A 17,037-nucleotide genomic window follows, 5' to 3' on the forward strand; every position below is an offset into this window, starting at 1 on the left:
AGCTCCTTGGATGAGAAGCGAAATGTGTTCAAAGAAAAACAAGGAAGTCCAGTTGCCTCTTGAAAAAAGCACCTCTGGGATAACCATGACCTGGATGACTGAGAATCTCCATAGACCCAGGGTAGGCAACCTTGGCTCTTTTATGACTCATGGACTTCAACTCCCAGAATTCCTGAGTCAGCCATGCTGAGGGGAAAGGGAGAGTTTCCAAACTGAGCCATGCTGGCTCAGGAATTCTGGGAGTTGAAGTCCACGAGTCATCAAAGAGCCAAGGTTGCCTATCCCTGGTCTAAATTATTCACATCTTGACATGTAATAAAGTGAAGCTTCTAGGCCAGGGGTAGGCAACCTTGGCTCTTTTATGACTTGTGGACTTCAATTGCCAGAATTCCTGAGCCAGCATGGCTGAGCTTGGAAACCTCTCCCTTTCCCCTCAGCATGGCTGGCTCAGGAATTCTGGGAGTTGAAGTCCACGAGTCATAAAAGAGCCAAGGTTGCCTACCCCTGGTCTAGGCCTAGGCCGCTTTCTGACTTTTGGACTTCATCTCCCAGAATTCCTGAGCCAGCATGGCTCAGCTTGGAAACTTTCCCTTTCCCCTCAGCATGGCTGGCTCAGGAATTCTGGGAGTTGAAGTCCATGAGTCATAAAAGAGCCAAGGTTGCCTACCCCTGCCATAGACACTTTGCTAGCTATATTAGCTTTCTGCTGTCATTAGTAATAAGGATTCAGTTATTTTTTTGTGGGCATGATGGGAAGGATCTGGAGATCTTACACTGAATGGATTACTGGTTGATGGGAAGGCTGGGAGAACTGGCAGATAACTGCCTTCTGCTATCTGATTGTCAGTGGACAGGCCTATACAGGTAGTCCTTGATTACAAACCTTCATTTAGTGACCATTCGAAGTTACAATAGCCCTGAAAAAAGTGACGGACGACCAGTCCTCACATGTACGACCATGCTAGTGTCCCTTTTGGTCAAGTGACCAAAATCCGGGTGCTTGACAACCAGCATGTATTTGCAATGGGTGCAGCATCCCGGGTCATGCAGTCACCATTGGCGAGCTTCCGACATGCAAAATCAAAGGGGGGGGGCATGATAACCACAGTGATTCGCTTAACGACCGTGGCAAAAGAGGTCGTAAAATTGGGCATGGCTCAGTTAACAGTTGCCTTGCTTAGCAATAGAAAAATCTGGTCCGAATTGTGGTAAATTGAGGACTACGTGTGCGCCTGAATAGGTTGGTGCCTGCAAGCTCTTAATTTTCTTTGGATTCATGTCAGCCTGGCAGAGCCGAAGAAGCTTTTTGGATGAGAAGCGAAATGTCTTCAAGGCAAAAACCAAAAGTCCATTGACCTTTCGAAAAAGCACCTTTGGGACAACCATGACCTGGATGACTGAGAATAACAGAATAGCGAGAGTTGGAAGGGACCTTGGAGGTCATCTAGTCCAGCCCCCTGCTCAAGCAGGACACCCTGTGCCAGGGGTGTCAAACTCAATTTCATTGGGCCGCATCAGCATTGCGGTTGTCCTCGGGGCTGGGTAGGTGTGGCCAGGATGGGCACGGCCTACTGGGTGGGTGTGGCTGGAGTGGGTGTGGCCTACTGAGTGGGCATGGCCAGCTCTACATCGTTCGTGTCAAGGGTGCCTGTGGGGACCTAGCCAGGAGTGGGACAGATCTGAGGGTCTCTGGCAGAAGGTGGTGGGACAAGTGCCAAGGCATGCTCCACTGGAAGGGCAAGTGCCAAGGCATGCTCCACTGGAAAAGCCTGCCGAAACCCCTGCCCCAGAGCCCATCAAGCCAGATATGTGAAGAAGGCGAGGGCCATTTGCTGGCCACTTCCAGGCGATGGTGCATTTCTTCATTCCTCACAAAGGGTGACACCTCCCCAGTGCCCACCCAGGTGGCAGGGCCAAGGCAGTGGGGGCCGTTCCCTCACTGTTTCCAGGATGGCTTCACGGGCCACATGAAACCACGTCGCCAGCTGCATCTGGCCCCCGGGCCTTGTGTTTGACATGTCTGCCCTATGCCATTTCAGACAAATAGTTGTCCTGTCTCTTCTTAAAAACTTCCAGTGTTGGAGCACCCACAACTTCTGGAGGCAAGTTGTTCCACTGGTTAATTGTTCTAACTATCAGGAAATTTCTCCTTAATTCTAGGTTGAATTTCTCCTTGATTAGTCTCCATCCATTGCTTCTTGTCCTGCCTTCAGGCGCTTTGGAGAAGAGATTGACCCCCTACCTTCTTTATGGCAGACCCTGAGATATTGAAACACTGCTATCGTGTCACCCCTCGTCCTTTTCACCGGACTAGACATACCCAATTCCTGCAACCGTTCTTCATATGTTTTATCCTTCAGCGCCCCAATCATCTTGGTTGCTTTTTTCTACACTGTTTCTAGAATCTCAACATCTTTTTTATATTGTGGTGACCAAAATTGGATGCAATATTCCAAGTGTATTCTTACCAAGTCATTATTTCAACGTAGACAGTCAGCCCTGGGCAGTTCCCAAAAAGTTTCTGCAAGGGCCAATAGCCCTCTTCTCCCCCTCCTACAAATTTGACCTCTTCTGCCTTGTGGTCCAGTGACCTGTTCATAGTATCCTGCCCTTTTACACTGTTTTGCAGTCCCTGGTGTGTTGCTGGAAGGGAGATCTTATTTCACAACAGGGAGGGGCCCATCAGAGTGAAGGCTAACGTTTTTTTTTTTTTCTCCATGCCTTGACGTAAAGGCTTCGGCTATTAATGGAAATGCCTTTTTTTTTTCCTTCTTCCTTTTCTCAGTGGCTGCTGAAGGAGTCGCATTTCAATGGAGCTTTTTCATTGGTTATATTTAAAACTACCCTTATAGGTTTTTTTTAGCTGGTTGACATTCTTTTCAGGAAGTTTTGCGTGAAGATTTTTGCTAAGTTTTTTTCCCTGCAGGTTTTGAAAGCAACTTTAGCCGTTACAGCAATAATAAGGGTTTTTTTTTTCTTTTTCTGTTTGTAGCAATGAGTTGCAATGCCTGTCCACGTTCTTTAGGGCTGTGGCAAGCTCTGAACTTTGATTCCGACACTTGAACAGCTATAAACTTTTGTGTGCCACGGACACACATGCGGCTCTTGTGTGATTTTTTTAAAAAAGTGAGAACAAAGGCGGAAGTAGAGGGCTTTAGGAATGTACATAGCTGGAACAGGAGCATAAGCAATCATTCTCAGAAAGTGAAACCCTGTTGCAGGCTTTGGGCTAGAAGCGGTGTAATCTGAGAAGATCTGAGAGAGAGAGCACAAATATTGTTCAGATCAGAGTACTTTGCATTCATTAAACCTGTCAGAAATTCACATGGATTTCGGTGAACAGCAGAAGGGTTCCTGAAACAAAACCATAATGAAATGATTTTGAAGGTGAGATTTGGCTGTGGATATTTCCTATGGCTGTATCCTGCCAGTTAGTGCTGAACTGAATCTATTTCAATTTTGTTTCTGCGTTTTTATAATTTTTGCTAGCGCTGGGCAAAGTTTGTTGAATTCTCCTGTTGGCAGTCTGAGCATCCTGCTACAGTTTCATGAATAGTGTGATTGTGTTACCTTGCCAGATACAGGGCTTTATACTGTACAATCTGTTCCTCTAAAATTAGGATGCTGCTTCTCAGACTCTGCCATATCTTACATTACCTTGAGTGACTGCTGCTTCCTTATCCTTTTCATGACTCAGTCCCTCAATTTCTGAACAGTGATTGGTGACATAGCGCCATTTTGTTCTTGGTGATTGGACCAGTCTTGGGTTGTCACCTGTCACTGTAGAACAAGGGTCTCCAAACTTGGCAACATTAAGACTTGCAAATTTGAATATCATAATTCCCCAGCCAGCCATGTTGGATGAGGAATTCTGGGAGTTGAAGTTCACAAGTTTTAAAGTTGCCAAGTTTGGAGAACCCTGCTGTAGAATATAGATGTTATACTTACAGGCTATTGCTTATTACTATATTACAATTCGTTGCATGAGCCCTGGTGGCGCAGTGGTTAGAATGCAATATTTCAGCCTAATTCTGCCAACTGCCAGCAGTTTGATCCTGATTGCCTCAGGGTTGACTCAGCCTTCCATCTTTCCGAGATCGGTATAATGAGGACCCAGATTGCTGGGGGCAAAAGGCTGACTCTGTAAACTGCTTAGAAAGGGCTGTAAAGCACTGTGAAGTGGTATATAAGTCTAAGTGCTATTGCTATAGTTACCCAGATGTTCAGACTGGAGTTGGCATTTTTGTCCATCTATTGAGTCCCTTCTCAAGAACCTGGGATAGACAGATGTAGATTTTTGATGGTGCTAAGGGTAGATCAGAGGATGTAAGCTGTTCTGTGTAAAGCTACCTTTTGCAATTGACGGATGGTGAATTAGTCAATGCCAATGCTGTTGAATTGGTGCTCCAATTGTTTTGCGTTTGCACTCAAGGCACCTATGCTTATTGGTACTTCCTTTGTTTTCTTTTGTCATAGTAGTTCTGTTCCTATTTGCAGGTCTTTGTATTTTGTTGTCTTCTCCAGTTCTTTCTCTATTCTATGTTGTTGTTTTCACATACTGGCACATATATTATTATTATTATTTTTCAAAAGTGGAATGCATTACATGTTTTGGTTTAAAGTAGATAGCAAGAGGTTACTCAGAGTTCAGCTGGATCACAATAAATTTTTATTTTAGACCAACATTATCTTTGGATCAATTTACAAACAATAATAAATACATTTTGGAAGGCCGTCAAGTTGCTGGGGTTTAATATCTTAAACTCTTGCAAAATCTCCAATGCTGAAAGTCATTGTAAAAAGGGGAAATAGTGAATTTGAGAGATCACATTCTGCTCTATTGTAAGTTTTACTAAGGCATTCTTAATTAGCTATTAACACCTCTTAGTCTATTTCCAGGCTGAATAGAACAGTTCTATGCACAACTTATTTTAGTAGACAAAAGATCTCAAGATAACTTGTGCTTTTGCAAGGTTGTTATTTGCAGCTTGTAGAATTTTTCCTGTTGATAGCAAGATAAAATGAGCATGATAAGAGGCTTTTTTATTATGTATGCTAGATTGTATTTTATATTGTATATTTTTATGCTGTCTAGGGCTATGACCCGCAATAAAGTTAAAAAAAAAGTAGATAATTCATGAAAACCAAGTGGCATTGCTTTAACAAAGCAAAATAAATCAAAACAAAAATGCAAACTAAGGAGAAACAACTGGATCCCACTGAATTCAATTAACAGTAAAGGAACCAGCTCAATCATTGTCTCCAGACAGACAGACAGACAGAAAAATAGATGATAGAGAGATGATAGATAGATAAGATAGACAGACAGACAGGTAGGTAGGTAGGTAGATAGGTAGGTGGATAAATAGATAGATAGATGATAGATAGATAGATATAGACAAAGAGAAAGAAGATAGACATAGACAAAGAGAGAAAGTAGATAGAAAGATAGATATAGACAAAGAGAGAAAGAAGATAGATATAGACAAAGAGAAAATAGATAGATAGATAGATAGATAGATAGATAGATAAATAGATAGATAGATAGATAGGCAGGCAGGCAGGCAGGCAGGCAGGCAGGCAGGCAGGCAGAGATAGACAGACAGACAGACAGACAGACAGACAACCTTCATTTCCCATGAATTGGATGATGTCTCTGAAGGTGGGCACTTTCCCAAAATTATCCAAAGAGCAGGTATTTGAAGATGCACTCAGGATATGGTACCTTTAAACTGTGGCTTATAAGAGATGGGTTTGAAGGCTTCTCCTTTCTACTTTTTTATTTCAATTCATGAATTAAAATTCACTTGCTATTCCAAACAGACAGGTCTATTAAATGACAGTGATGGTTTGGGATCATCACTCTTCAGCATCTTTAGATTCAGCCCACTTTTAGCCGACTGTTCGAGACCTATTGTTGTTTTAATGACCATTTTTTTTGCCTTGGTTATAAGTAATAACCATAAAAAACATTGATAGTGTTTGTTAAGATAGCAGCTTAATAGTTGCCAGTTAATATTTTGCAAGGTTCTTCTCCAGCTAGATGTCTGAATATGTTGGAATCTCTTTCCTTGCAAGTCGCAATTGTTTATAATTTAAACTTTTAAAAAGTGAGAGCTTTTACCATTAGAAAGCTACGGTTTCAAAAGCTGCACACAGATACACACATGTAACTGATTAAAAACTAATTCTGCTGATACTTCGTCATGAAAGACATTTTTTATGAATGATTTTTGGTGAGAAAAAAAGGTTCATTCTCATATATCAGTGGTGGGAAAAGGAGATGACCGTTGATGAGTTAATTTTCTGGTATAACATACCCGTACGGCGATTTGCATTAGGAGCACATTTGATTTGTATTAAAAGTTTAAAAACAATGAGAAGAAAAAAAATTCAAGGCTGTGATGAATTTTTGGGCCGAAAGATGGCAGCACTCCTTATCTGTTCAGCTGTTCTTTTCTCTAGAGAAATTGTGCTGTTTCTGTAAAGCTTTTCTTTGAACAATTTGCTTTTAAGCTCTGTTGGAGTTGCTTCATTCACACCAGTCAAAGGAAATATTACTTTTCCTCTGAGTGCAAAAAAGGCTTAATTAAATGCAAATTGTTGTTATCATATTCTGTAGAGTGCACATTTTAGAGACTCAGAATTTTTATGCCTTTACAAATGCATTTGACTGGTTTTGAGGATTTGGGGGGGGGGGTCCTTCCATCAGAGAGAGAAGACACAAAGATGTTAAGAACAAGCATTGCAGCTAGTCCTCAACTTACAACAGTTCATTTAGTGACAGTTCAAAGTTATAACAGCATTGAAAAAAGGGACTTAAGACCGTTTTTCACACTTAACGACCTTTGTGGCACCCCCAGGGTCACGTGATCAGAATTCAGACATTAGGCAACTGATTCATATTTATGACGGTCGCAATGTCCTGGGTCACGTGATCCCCTTTTGTGATCTTCTGACAAGCAAAGTCAATGGGGAAACCAGATTCACTTAACAACCTTGTTACTAACTTAACAACAGCAGTGATTCATTTAATAACTGTGGCAAGAAAGATCATAAAATAAGGCAAAATTCACTTAACAAATGTCTCGCCTAGCAACATAAATTTTGGGATCAATGTAATGCAATCCAACATAGCACAATTAATTTTATTTGGCCAGGTGTGACTAAACACACAAGGAGTTTCTCTCCGGTGCAGAAGCTCTCGGTATACCTACAAACCAACGAAGTGTTTTTAATGTAGGCTGCTCAGAATATATAAATATAACAAAGATAAATATAGCACTATATATATATAACAAATAAACAAATACTGTACTGTTTAGCTCCTTAAACCACAGGACTAGTTCTGTTTGAGTCATAGCATGATCTTAGGAAAGATGCTTTTGTGAAAACTGCCTTTCCTATGTACAACATGTGCATCTAGGTGTTTTAGAATCATTCTGCTTCTGTCGTTGTATGGGTCGAGCTACGTATCGTCTTCATGACAGCAACTGTCAAAAACAGTTTTGTGATACAAAACGAGACTTTGTTGTCCCAAAAGATCCAGAATAATTTTCCTCAAGGAAAAATATTGGGAAAAAAGACTGAAGATTGCACTGATCGTATGCAACTTGCACACCTGTAAACAAATTAAGAGACTAGAGATTCACCTGTCTGAGACGGTATGAGTTCTACTGCTTGAACAGGAGGCTGGACTAGAAGACCTCCAAGGTCCCTTCCAGCTCTATGCTATGCTATGCCATGCCATGCCATGCCATGCCATGCCATGCCATGCCATGCCATATTTTCTTTTCTATTCTATTCTATTCTATTCTATTCTATTCTATTCTATTCTATTCTATTCTATTCTATTCTATTCCATTCCATTCCATTCCATTCCATGTTTTCTATTCTATTCTATTCTATTCTATTCTATTCTATTCTATTCTATTCTATTCTATTCTATTCTATTCTATTCATATTTAGAAGGCAGAATAATGCATCTAAGTGTTTCAATACGTAGTCTTCGATTTACGACCGCAGCTGACTCCAACATTTCTGTTGCTAAGCGAGACAGTTAAGTGATTTGCCCCATTTTATGACCTTTCTTGCCACAGTTGTTAAGCGAATCACGGCAGTTGTTAGTAACATGGTTGTTAAGTGAATCTGGCTTCCCCATTGGCTTTTCTTGTCTGAAGGTCTCAAAAGGTGATCACATGACCCCGGGACACTGCAACCGTCACAAATACGAGTCAGTTGCCAAATGTCCGAATTTTAATCACGCGACCACAGAGAGGCTGCAGCAGTCGTAAGTGTGAAAAAGGGTCATACGTCCATTTTTTTCCAGTGCAGTTGTAGCTTGAAACTGTCACTCAATGAACTGCTGCAAGCTTGCACTGATCGTATGCAACATGCACACCTGTAAACAAATGTATTTGGAGGGCAGCGTAATGCATCTAAGTGTTCTCAATACAGGCAGTCCTGTAGTCCTGTATTGGCATTTCAGCCCTACTTTCTTATTTATTATTGAGAATTGATGAGATGCGTATACTTGAGCGCTGCGGAAGAGGAAAGGGGAGAATAAAGAAGTCCCAGGAAGGACTGTATAAAATATTCATACAAGCTACAGCTGTAGCCCTCGGGGTGTGGATAATCCTCAAAATGTCAGACTCCCTTAAGGGCAAGATGTGATACCCAGCTTTGCTTCGCCACAAAAGTGTGCTTTGCTGGTGTTAAGAGCCTGGCAGGCCACCTGGGTTGCGTTCAGACTCTGCATGGACCTTCTAACTTTTTTTGCTCCAGGCGTTTAGCAGATCTTCTTCTAGTCTTCTCCTCCACAGGGAGTCCTCGATGCAAACACCCCTCCTGGCTTTCTTTCATGCGCCTGTATTTCTTCCTCTGCCTCTGATGGCTGCTTAATTGGAGAAAGGGAGAAAGAAAGAACTCTACTCAGCTTGGATCCTTTCTCCCTGCTGTCTCCCTCACCCATCAATTTTGCAAGGAACTCAGAAGGTTGGGAACCGAGCTGGCCGAAAGAGCATCCCCGAAAAAGTCAAACGTAGGTGTGGCATGTCTGAAGGGAATGAGATTTTGTCTCTCTCGTGTAACATGAGAAACAGCTGCGAGTTAATCTTCGGAGGAGTTGGGCCGGTTCAGGCAGCTGTCTCCGGGAAAAGTCTCAACCCTCTTTTCTTTGTGTTCTGCCGTTACAGGATGGAGGATGAAGCTGTGTTGGACAGAGGGGCTTCGTTCCTGAAACACGTTTGCGACGATGAGGAAGTAGAAGGTAAGAGGCTGTCCTCTCTTGGATATTAAGGTCGCTCTTCCTTGTCCAAAATGCCTTTTCAGGATCAGGGGTGTATATACGAGGCATCCTACAAATGTGGTTTGTATATATGACATTAGCCGAGAACACTAGGCATGATCCGATCAAGGCAGAGCCTTTGCGATTTTATTATTTTTTACATATATATAAAAAGCTTGGTTTGGAAGCATTTGTAAGATGTTTTACTGGGTATGTCCTGTTTAACAAAAGACATGGACCAGGGGTGACATGATAGCATCGTAGAGTACTTGAGGGGCTGCCACAGAGAAGAGAGGACAAGAAGCAAGCGATGGAAACTAATCAAGCAGAGAAGCAACCTGGAACTGAGGAGAAATTTCTGTGAGAACAATTAAACAGTGGAATAGCTTGCTTCCAGCAGTTGGTGGTGCTCCATCACTGGAGGTTTTTAAGAAGAGATTGGACAGCCGTTTGACTGAGGTACTATAAGACTCCAGCCTTGAGTAGACGTTGGACTAGAAGACCTCCAAAGTTCCTTCTAACTCTATTATATTATGTTCTGGGTTTAGATGTATTCTGGTGCTGTGGTTTCTCTGTGTTTCTTGAGATGGTATTTGTTTCCCTTGCTGAGCAGGTAGGCTTTGGAATAGAGTTTTAGGGCCACAAAATGCATATTTACTGAACTACGTAGGGAGCTGGAACATGTGTGTGTATTTGTGTGCAGCTTTTGAAACCGTAGCTTTCTAATGGTAAAAGCTCTCACTTTTGAAAAGTTTAAAATATAAATCAATTGCAACTTGCAAGGAAAGAGATTCCAACATATTCAGACATTGTCTAGAAGAACCTTGCAAAATATTAACTGGCAACTATTAAGCTGCTTTCTTAAACACTATCAATGTTTTTTCTGGTTATTACTTATAACCAAGGCAAAAAAAGGGTCGTTAAAACAACGATAGGTCTCGAACTGAACATGGCAGGTCTGGCTCTGGTGTGGGAGATAGAGGGGTGAAGTTGGGAATTTTGCCTCTGTTTCTGATTCTTTCAGATCATCTCCTTTTTATGTTTTTTCTGCCTAGCCCACACCTCTGTCTCACCAACACAGTTCATTTTACAGAAGGAAAGTTGCCAATTTTGTTTTATTTGTTGGGCAGTTTGGGCCAAGAACGAAGTTTGTTTTGTCACATTGCTATAAAAATTGACTCTGTGCTGATGTTCGGAACCTACAGCTCCAAATTTTTCCGGCCTGAACAAGGTGAATTACTTACTATAAGTTGACAAAACACAAGAGTCGCTTGGGAGGTTTTGTTCCATGTAAACAAAACTTACTGTGTTTCATATTTCTGCGATTATATTTGAATGCCAGTCTTCTTTCGTTCAAGGCTTGCAGGTGTGTAGGCTTAAACTGTTTTATTATGGCAGCTGTTAACCTTTTTGAAAGAGGTAAGCTAAGTTAGAAAGGGTAATGTGTAGGAAAGCAAAATTGGATGGTGGCCTTGTTCTCTCTTCCCATCAATTCTGTCTAACTCTTATTTTTTCTTTGATGCTGTTCTTTGGGAATCATACCTGCTCAATAAATAACTGTCTCGCCTTGGCTTGCTGTAGAAATGTAAACAAAACATCCCCCATCATTGGGAAGGGGTACAAGGGGGGGGGGTTAAGTCTGGATTCCTGGTAGTAAGGCTGTTAGTCGTACTTTATATGCCTGTAGGAAAAGAAATGGTATCTATTTTGTGCAGATTTATTTTGTAGAACAGGGGTCCCCAAACTTTCTGGGTTGGTGGCTCAGTGGGAAGAGAGGGGCAGGCACCTTTATATGTGCATGTGCACACATGCTAATGTGGCTATATGCACGTGCATGCAAACGGGGCTGTGAACATGCGCACTGTGCAAATGGGGCTGCTAGCATGGGCACAAGAGGGGATGAGCACATGCACTGGCCAGCCACTCATATGGCTTGTGGCCAAGAGGCCACGGGCTGGTAGTAGGCCATGGCCCATAGGTTGGGGACCTTTGTTACAGAGTATGCAGTCTAAGCAGTATTCTATGCCCACCTCCTGACTCAGGGATGTAAAGGAACAACTTGTAGCTCAACTGTTTTCCAATCATAGCAATTTCCAGACGGGTGGACTTCAGCTCCCAGACTTCCACAGCCAGCAGGCTATTGCTGAGACTTCTGGGAGTTGAAGTCCACATATCTGGAAGTTGCCAAGGTTGAGAAACATTACTCTAAACAAAACACAAATGGGATATTTGTAGTCTAGCATAGGAGTCCCCAACCCCCGGTCTGTGGCATGTTAGCAACCGGTCCACACAAACAAAGGCCCATCCATGGGATGCAGGCAGTACATGAAATCATGTTTCCTCGGGTCTGCAAAAAAACCTCTCTTCACGGAACCGGTCCCTGGTGCTCAAAAGGTTGGGGACCTCTGGTCTAGCAGATGTTGCTGGAATCCAGCACCTGACAGCCTTCAACAGCTTGATTGATGACCTGAATTGATAGTCTGCTTCTAGAGGATCATACTTTCCCCAGCATTGGTTTGTGAAGAGTATTTGCTACTCTACTTTCAATGGCTCATAGTAGCATACATTGAAAAATCCAGACAATTAAAAGGAGCTTAATAATATTCAATGTTTTGATGACACTGGCTAACACGAGTAACCACCTTCCACCTTCTAAACATCAAGTATTTACTTTCATTATGGAAATTTCATTAGAGATTATTCTTACGTAAGACAGCAAATTATTGAGAAAGTCCTATTTGTGGCATCCTATTTGTAGTATGTAAGTCATGAAGTTAGCGAGACTGAAACCAACAATTCCCAAGCTAGAGGGAATTGTCAGGGTCAATGTAGATACTTCCCGTGGCCATCAAGAGAATGGCCAAATATCCATTGATTTAGAACAGGAGTCTTCAAACGTGGCCCTTTTATGACTTGTGGACTTCAACTCCCAGAATTCCTCAGCCAGCATGCTGAGTTGAAGTCAACTGAGGAGTTCCGGGAGTTGAAGTCCACAAGTCATAAAAGTGCCAAGTTTGAAGACCCCTGATGTAGAAGCTGTTACATAGAATTCAGAGTCTAAATCTTGCTCTGTAGATCTATAGATAGGTACTGGCTTCTGTTTACTACAGAAAGCTAATTATCTGCTTTGTTCCTATCAGCAATAAGAGCATTATTGCTCTATGTCATTGTCCGAAAGTCTTCTGCCAAGAAAGTCTATTCCTGAATACGTTTTAAAGTGTCAGGGAAGAAAGAGTTTATTGCAAAAATTCTGGTGTAAAATGTGAAGCAGTTCTAGCGAGAAGACTCTGCCATAATAGGTAAGCCAGGCAGAAAACAGAACAGATGAACTAATTCTACTTTATTATGAGGCTTCATTAACAGAATCTTGCAAGTCTGAAAGTACAAATCTCCCAACGTCTCTTTTAACAGCCTGGTAAGTTAGGGAGCGACCCTCCTGAGTTGCTTTCTCTGTTGCATTATATCAGGGGTCTTTAGACTTGGCCCTTGTGGACTTCAGCTCCCAGAATTTCTCAGCCAGCAGTTAAAATTACAAGTTTGGGAAAGCAACAGCTACCACACCTTTTTTTGTTGTAGCTGGTAGAGATGTTCATTTCTTATTGGACTAAAGCTTTTGTTTGTCTGCCATTGGAACATGGTGGGAACACTCTTCTTCCGCTGGCCTGTTCAGATGAGTTGCCTGAACCTCAAGCATCATAATTCCCAAGCACTTTAGGTAGAATAATTGGTACTGCAGTCTGGAAGATATCAAGTTGATCAAGCTTTCTACATGAGGTGCAAGGGACGGGACCATAGGTTAAATTCAAAAAAGATGTATTGTTCCTGCCTACGCAGAAGAATCTAGGCAATTAAATTTTACTACTAAATTGGTGCCAGATAAAGGTCAACGGAATTCAGGAGGAGTTGGACTGTGGGAATGTAGTGACTCTAATAGAATAGAATAGAATGCAGGATAGAGTAGAGTAGAGTAGAGTAGAGTAGAGTAGAGTAGAGTAGAGTAGAGTAGAATAGAATGGAAAATATGGCATGGCATGGCATGGCATAGCATAGCATAGAATGGCATGGCATGGCATGGCATAGAATAGCATAGCATAGCATAGAATAGAATAGAAAATATGGAATGGCATGGCATGGCATGGCATAGCATAGCATAGCATAGCATAGCATAGCATAGCATAGCATAGCATAGCATAGAATAGAATAGAATAGAATAGAGTTGGAAGGGACCTTGGAGATCTTCTAGTCCAACTCCCTACTCGGGCAGGAAACCCTACACCATTTCAGACAAATGGTTGTCCAATCTCTTCTTAAAAGTGATGACATGCTTAACTCTGCTCAGCAGCTTTGCCTTCTCTTCTCCTACAAATTCTCCCTTTTCTTCATCCTCCCATCCAAGAGTGAAACTGCTATTTCTATTTAGGAGTATTGAAAGACCCTGAAAATTGCTTTGAAATGGAAGGCTCACCTGTCTGAGGCTACCTTCTTCCCTTTTCTGATTGCCTTTAGAGCAGTGGTTCTCAACCTTTTTAATGCCGCGACCCCCAACCAGTCGTAAGTCGAGGACTACTCAACCGGTCGTAAGTCGAGGACTACTCAACTGGTGCAGCACCGTTTGCAGAATGGGACTTTTGGCGGGCTCAGCAGGGCAGAGACAGCCTGGACAATTCCTATTGGCTTTTGAAAGCCAATAGAATTAGACTCTATTCAAGAGAGTCTGTTCTATTGGCTTTCAAAAGCCAATAGAATAAAAGGGAGTAGCACAGCTAAGGAAAAGGGGAAAAAAATGGCGGACTGCGTTGTTTGGCGACCCCCGTGAAATGGTCGTTCGACCGCAATTACATTGGCCAAATTGGGTGGGAAACCACTAAGTTAACGGCAGCACAGAGTTCTACAGATTTTCTTTAAGTGGAAAATAAAGTGAGGGACATTGCTATGCCGTAGAGCAGGGGGTCTTCAAACTTGGTCCTTTTATGACTTGTGGACTTCAGCTCCCAGAATTCCTCAGCCAGGCATGCTGGCTGAGGAATTCTGGGAGCTGAAGTCCACAAGTCATAAAAGGGCCAGCTTGAAGACCCTCTGCCGTAGAGAGATTAAAAAAACACTGAATATTATATTTTTACCTATTTTTCCCCCAAAATGGAACAAAAAACACCAACCGTGTAGCCATTCTGGTAAAGTCATGCTGTCCCCACGCCTGTTGTGATCCTCTACTAACCCTCCCTCAAACTAGTTGTTTATCTCTGCATTAAACAATTGCTTTATTAGTTTTCAGAGCTTGTAATGTCACTGATAATGGAATAAAACAGCCAGAGAGACTCCTTAGGTCCGTTTGCCCCTGTTGTTCGTTCCTTGCACAGAGGGTTAAGAGGGAATAATTTTTTTCCTTCCCGTGCTTCCTGGTACATTCCTTTCCTGTTAATTAAAATAGTGTTACATTCCATACATGCGGGGAAGCTTTGGAGGTGTACCACAAGATAAACCAATTTTGCCAGGAATGGAAAACATTTGAGAGCCCTACCTTTATCCTTCTTTGATAAGGGTTTGGCCCGTTTTATAATATGACTTCACAGAGAATGAAGGGCTCCAGATTTCGTTTGAACAGACCGGCTGCTGGAATCTGAAAAAAAAACCCAGAAAGGGTCACATTTTTTTTTTAATCCCTGTAACAAGAAGGAGGGGTGCTGAAGAGCTGCTGAGGTTGATGCCAAGGGTTAATTAGAACGCTTTGCAGAATGTCAAGTAGATTTATGATAACTTCCAGTAATGAGGAGCTAAATGAATCACAAATCACTTGTAATGTTTAATGGGTGGTGCCTTCATCAGATCCAGAGCTTGCAGCCTCTTTCTTATCTTTATGCTTTTTCTCAGGAACTGAAGATTGTTTTCATTCTTTCCGGGTACAGTTAAAAATGCTGCATTTAATTTGTACAGATTTCTGCGGCTAGAATAGAAGCAGGGTTATCTTAACAATGCTTGTTCATTACTTTCTTTATGATGGTAAGATAAGAGTTTCTGGGGAAGTGTGATTTGAGAGAGAGGGAGAGAGAGAGAGAGGAAGGGAGAGGGAGGGAGGGAGGGAGGGAGAGAGAAAGAGAAAGAGGGACGGAGGGAGATGGAGATGGAGAGAGAGAAAGAGGGAGGGAGAGAGAGATAATGAGAAAGAGGGACAGGGAGAGGGAGATGGAGGGAGAGAGGGAGGGAGAGAGAGAGAGGGAGGGGAGAGAGAAAGGGACGGAGGGAGAGGGAGATGGAGAGAGAAAGGGAGAGACGGAGGGAGCGAGAGAAAGAGAGAAAGAGAAAGGGACGGAGGGAGAGGGAGATAGAGGGAGAGAGAGGGGAGAGGGAGGGAGAAAGGGATGGAGGGAGAGAAAGAGGGATGGAGGGAGAGGGAGATGGAGAGAGAGAGGGAGAGACGGAGGGAGTGAGAGAGAAAGAGAGAGAGAAAGAGAAAGAGGGACGGAGGGAGAGGGAGATGGAGGGAGAGAGAGGGGAGAGGGAGGGAGAGAGAGAAAGAGGGACGGAGGGAGAGGGAGATGGAGGGAGAGAGAGGGGAGAGGGAGGGAGAAAGGGAGGGAGAGAGAGAAAGAGGGACGGAGGGAGAGGGAGATGGAGAGAGAGAGGGAGAGATGGAAGAAGCGAGAGGGAGGGAGAGAGAGAGAGAAAGAGAAAGAGGGATGGAGGGAGAGGGAGATGGAGGGGGGGTGAGAGAGAGAGAATAATAATTTATGTGCTGCTTTTCGAAACATACTTTTTCAAGAGCCGTTTACAAAAAGGTACGGTTTTTCAAAACGGAACAGCAGCTGAAACGAAAACATATAACCTTTATTTCTTTTCATTGTGGAAATACAAAGCGAAGAGAAATTTGGTCCAGTTATTGCCAGCATCCAAGGGCCCTGCACTTTAAAAGATTTCCGGTTCAATCCTACTCAGCCATCAGAACCACGACCACAATAATTTAAGAACATTTCAACCACTTCATAAATGCTTGGCATCAGGACAAGATTCAGCAGTCCATCTGCATTTAAAAGACAATGGCCACTTTTTCGAAGACAGCAAAATCCACATTTTGGACAGAGAGCACTGCTGGTTTGAAAGAGGGGGGAGGGTCAAAGAGGCCATCTGTGTCAAAATTGAACAGCCCTCTCTCAACAGAGGGGGGGGGGATCTGACATCATCTATCTCCAGTCTACAACACAGTCCTTTCAGCAGTTTCAAGAAGGCTCCACAACCAATTGCACCACTCAGGTGACCTTGAGGACACAGAATAAGGCTCCAGGTGGCCTCAATGACTGTCTAAAACAGGGGTCTTCAAACTTGGCCCTTTTATGACTTGTGGACTTCAACTCCCAGAATTCCTCAGTCAGGCACTGGCTGAGGAATTCTGGGAGTTGAAGTCCACAAGTCATAAAAGGGCCAAGTTTGAAGACCCCTGCTCTAGAAGAAGGCAAGTAACCAGCTGTCTGCAAGGAGTATAAATCCATTCATTCCCCATCATCCAGTCCAGTGTTTCTCAACCTTGACGATTTTAAGGCATGTGAACATCAACTCCCAGAATTCCACAGCCAGCATTGCTGGCTGTGGAATTCCGGGAGTTGAAGTCCACATGCCTTAAAATCGTCAAGGTTGAGAAACACTGATCCAGTCAGAGCTGAAGAACCTTCCTAGATGAAAACAACTGTATCAAGAAAGGCTATAAAATGAGATAAAATTCACTTAATGTTTCTGTTGCTTAGCAACAGAAATTTTGGGCT

General features: G+C 42.7%; 1 protein-coding gene across 3 annotated transcripts in view; it reads left to right on the forward strand.

Annotated features, from left to right (window-relative positions):
• The window catches only part of SLC4A4 (solute carrier family 4 member 4), a 199,549-nt gene that overhangs the window by 32,322 nt on the left and 150,190 nt on the right, over positions 1 to 17,037 (forward strand). For all 3 annotated transcript variants that reach the window (XM_039350339.1, XM_039350340.1, XM_039350341.1), the window contains exon 2: positions 9,195 to 9,268. In XM_039350339.1, the coding sequence (XP_039206273.1) occupies positions 9,196 to 9,268 (73 nt within the window). In that variant the 5' untranslated portion in view covers position 9,195. The remainder of the gene's footprint in view (positions 1 to 9,194; positions 9,269 to 17,037) is intronic.

This window comes from Crotalus tigris, unplaced genomic scaffold (genome assembly GCF_016545835.1).
Source record: "Crotalus tigris isolate CLP2741 ecotype Arizona unplaced genomic scaffold, ASM1654583v1 scf7180000018322.853269, whole genome shotgun sequence".
NCBI classification, from domain to species: Eukaryota; Metazoa; Chordata; class Lepidosauria; order Squamata; family Viperidae; genus Crotalus; species Crotalus tigris.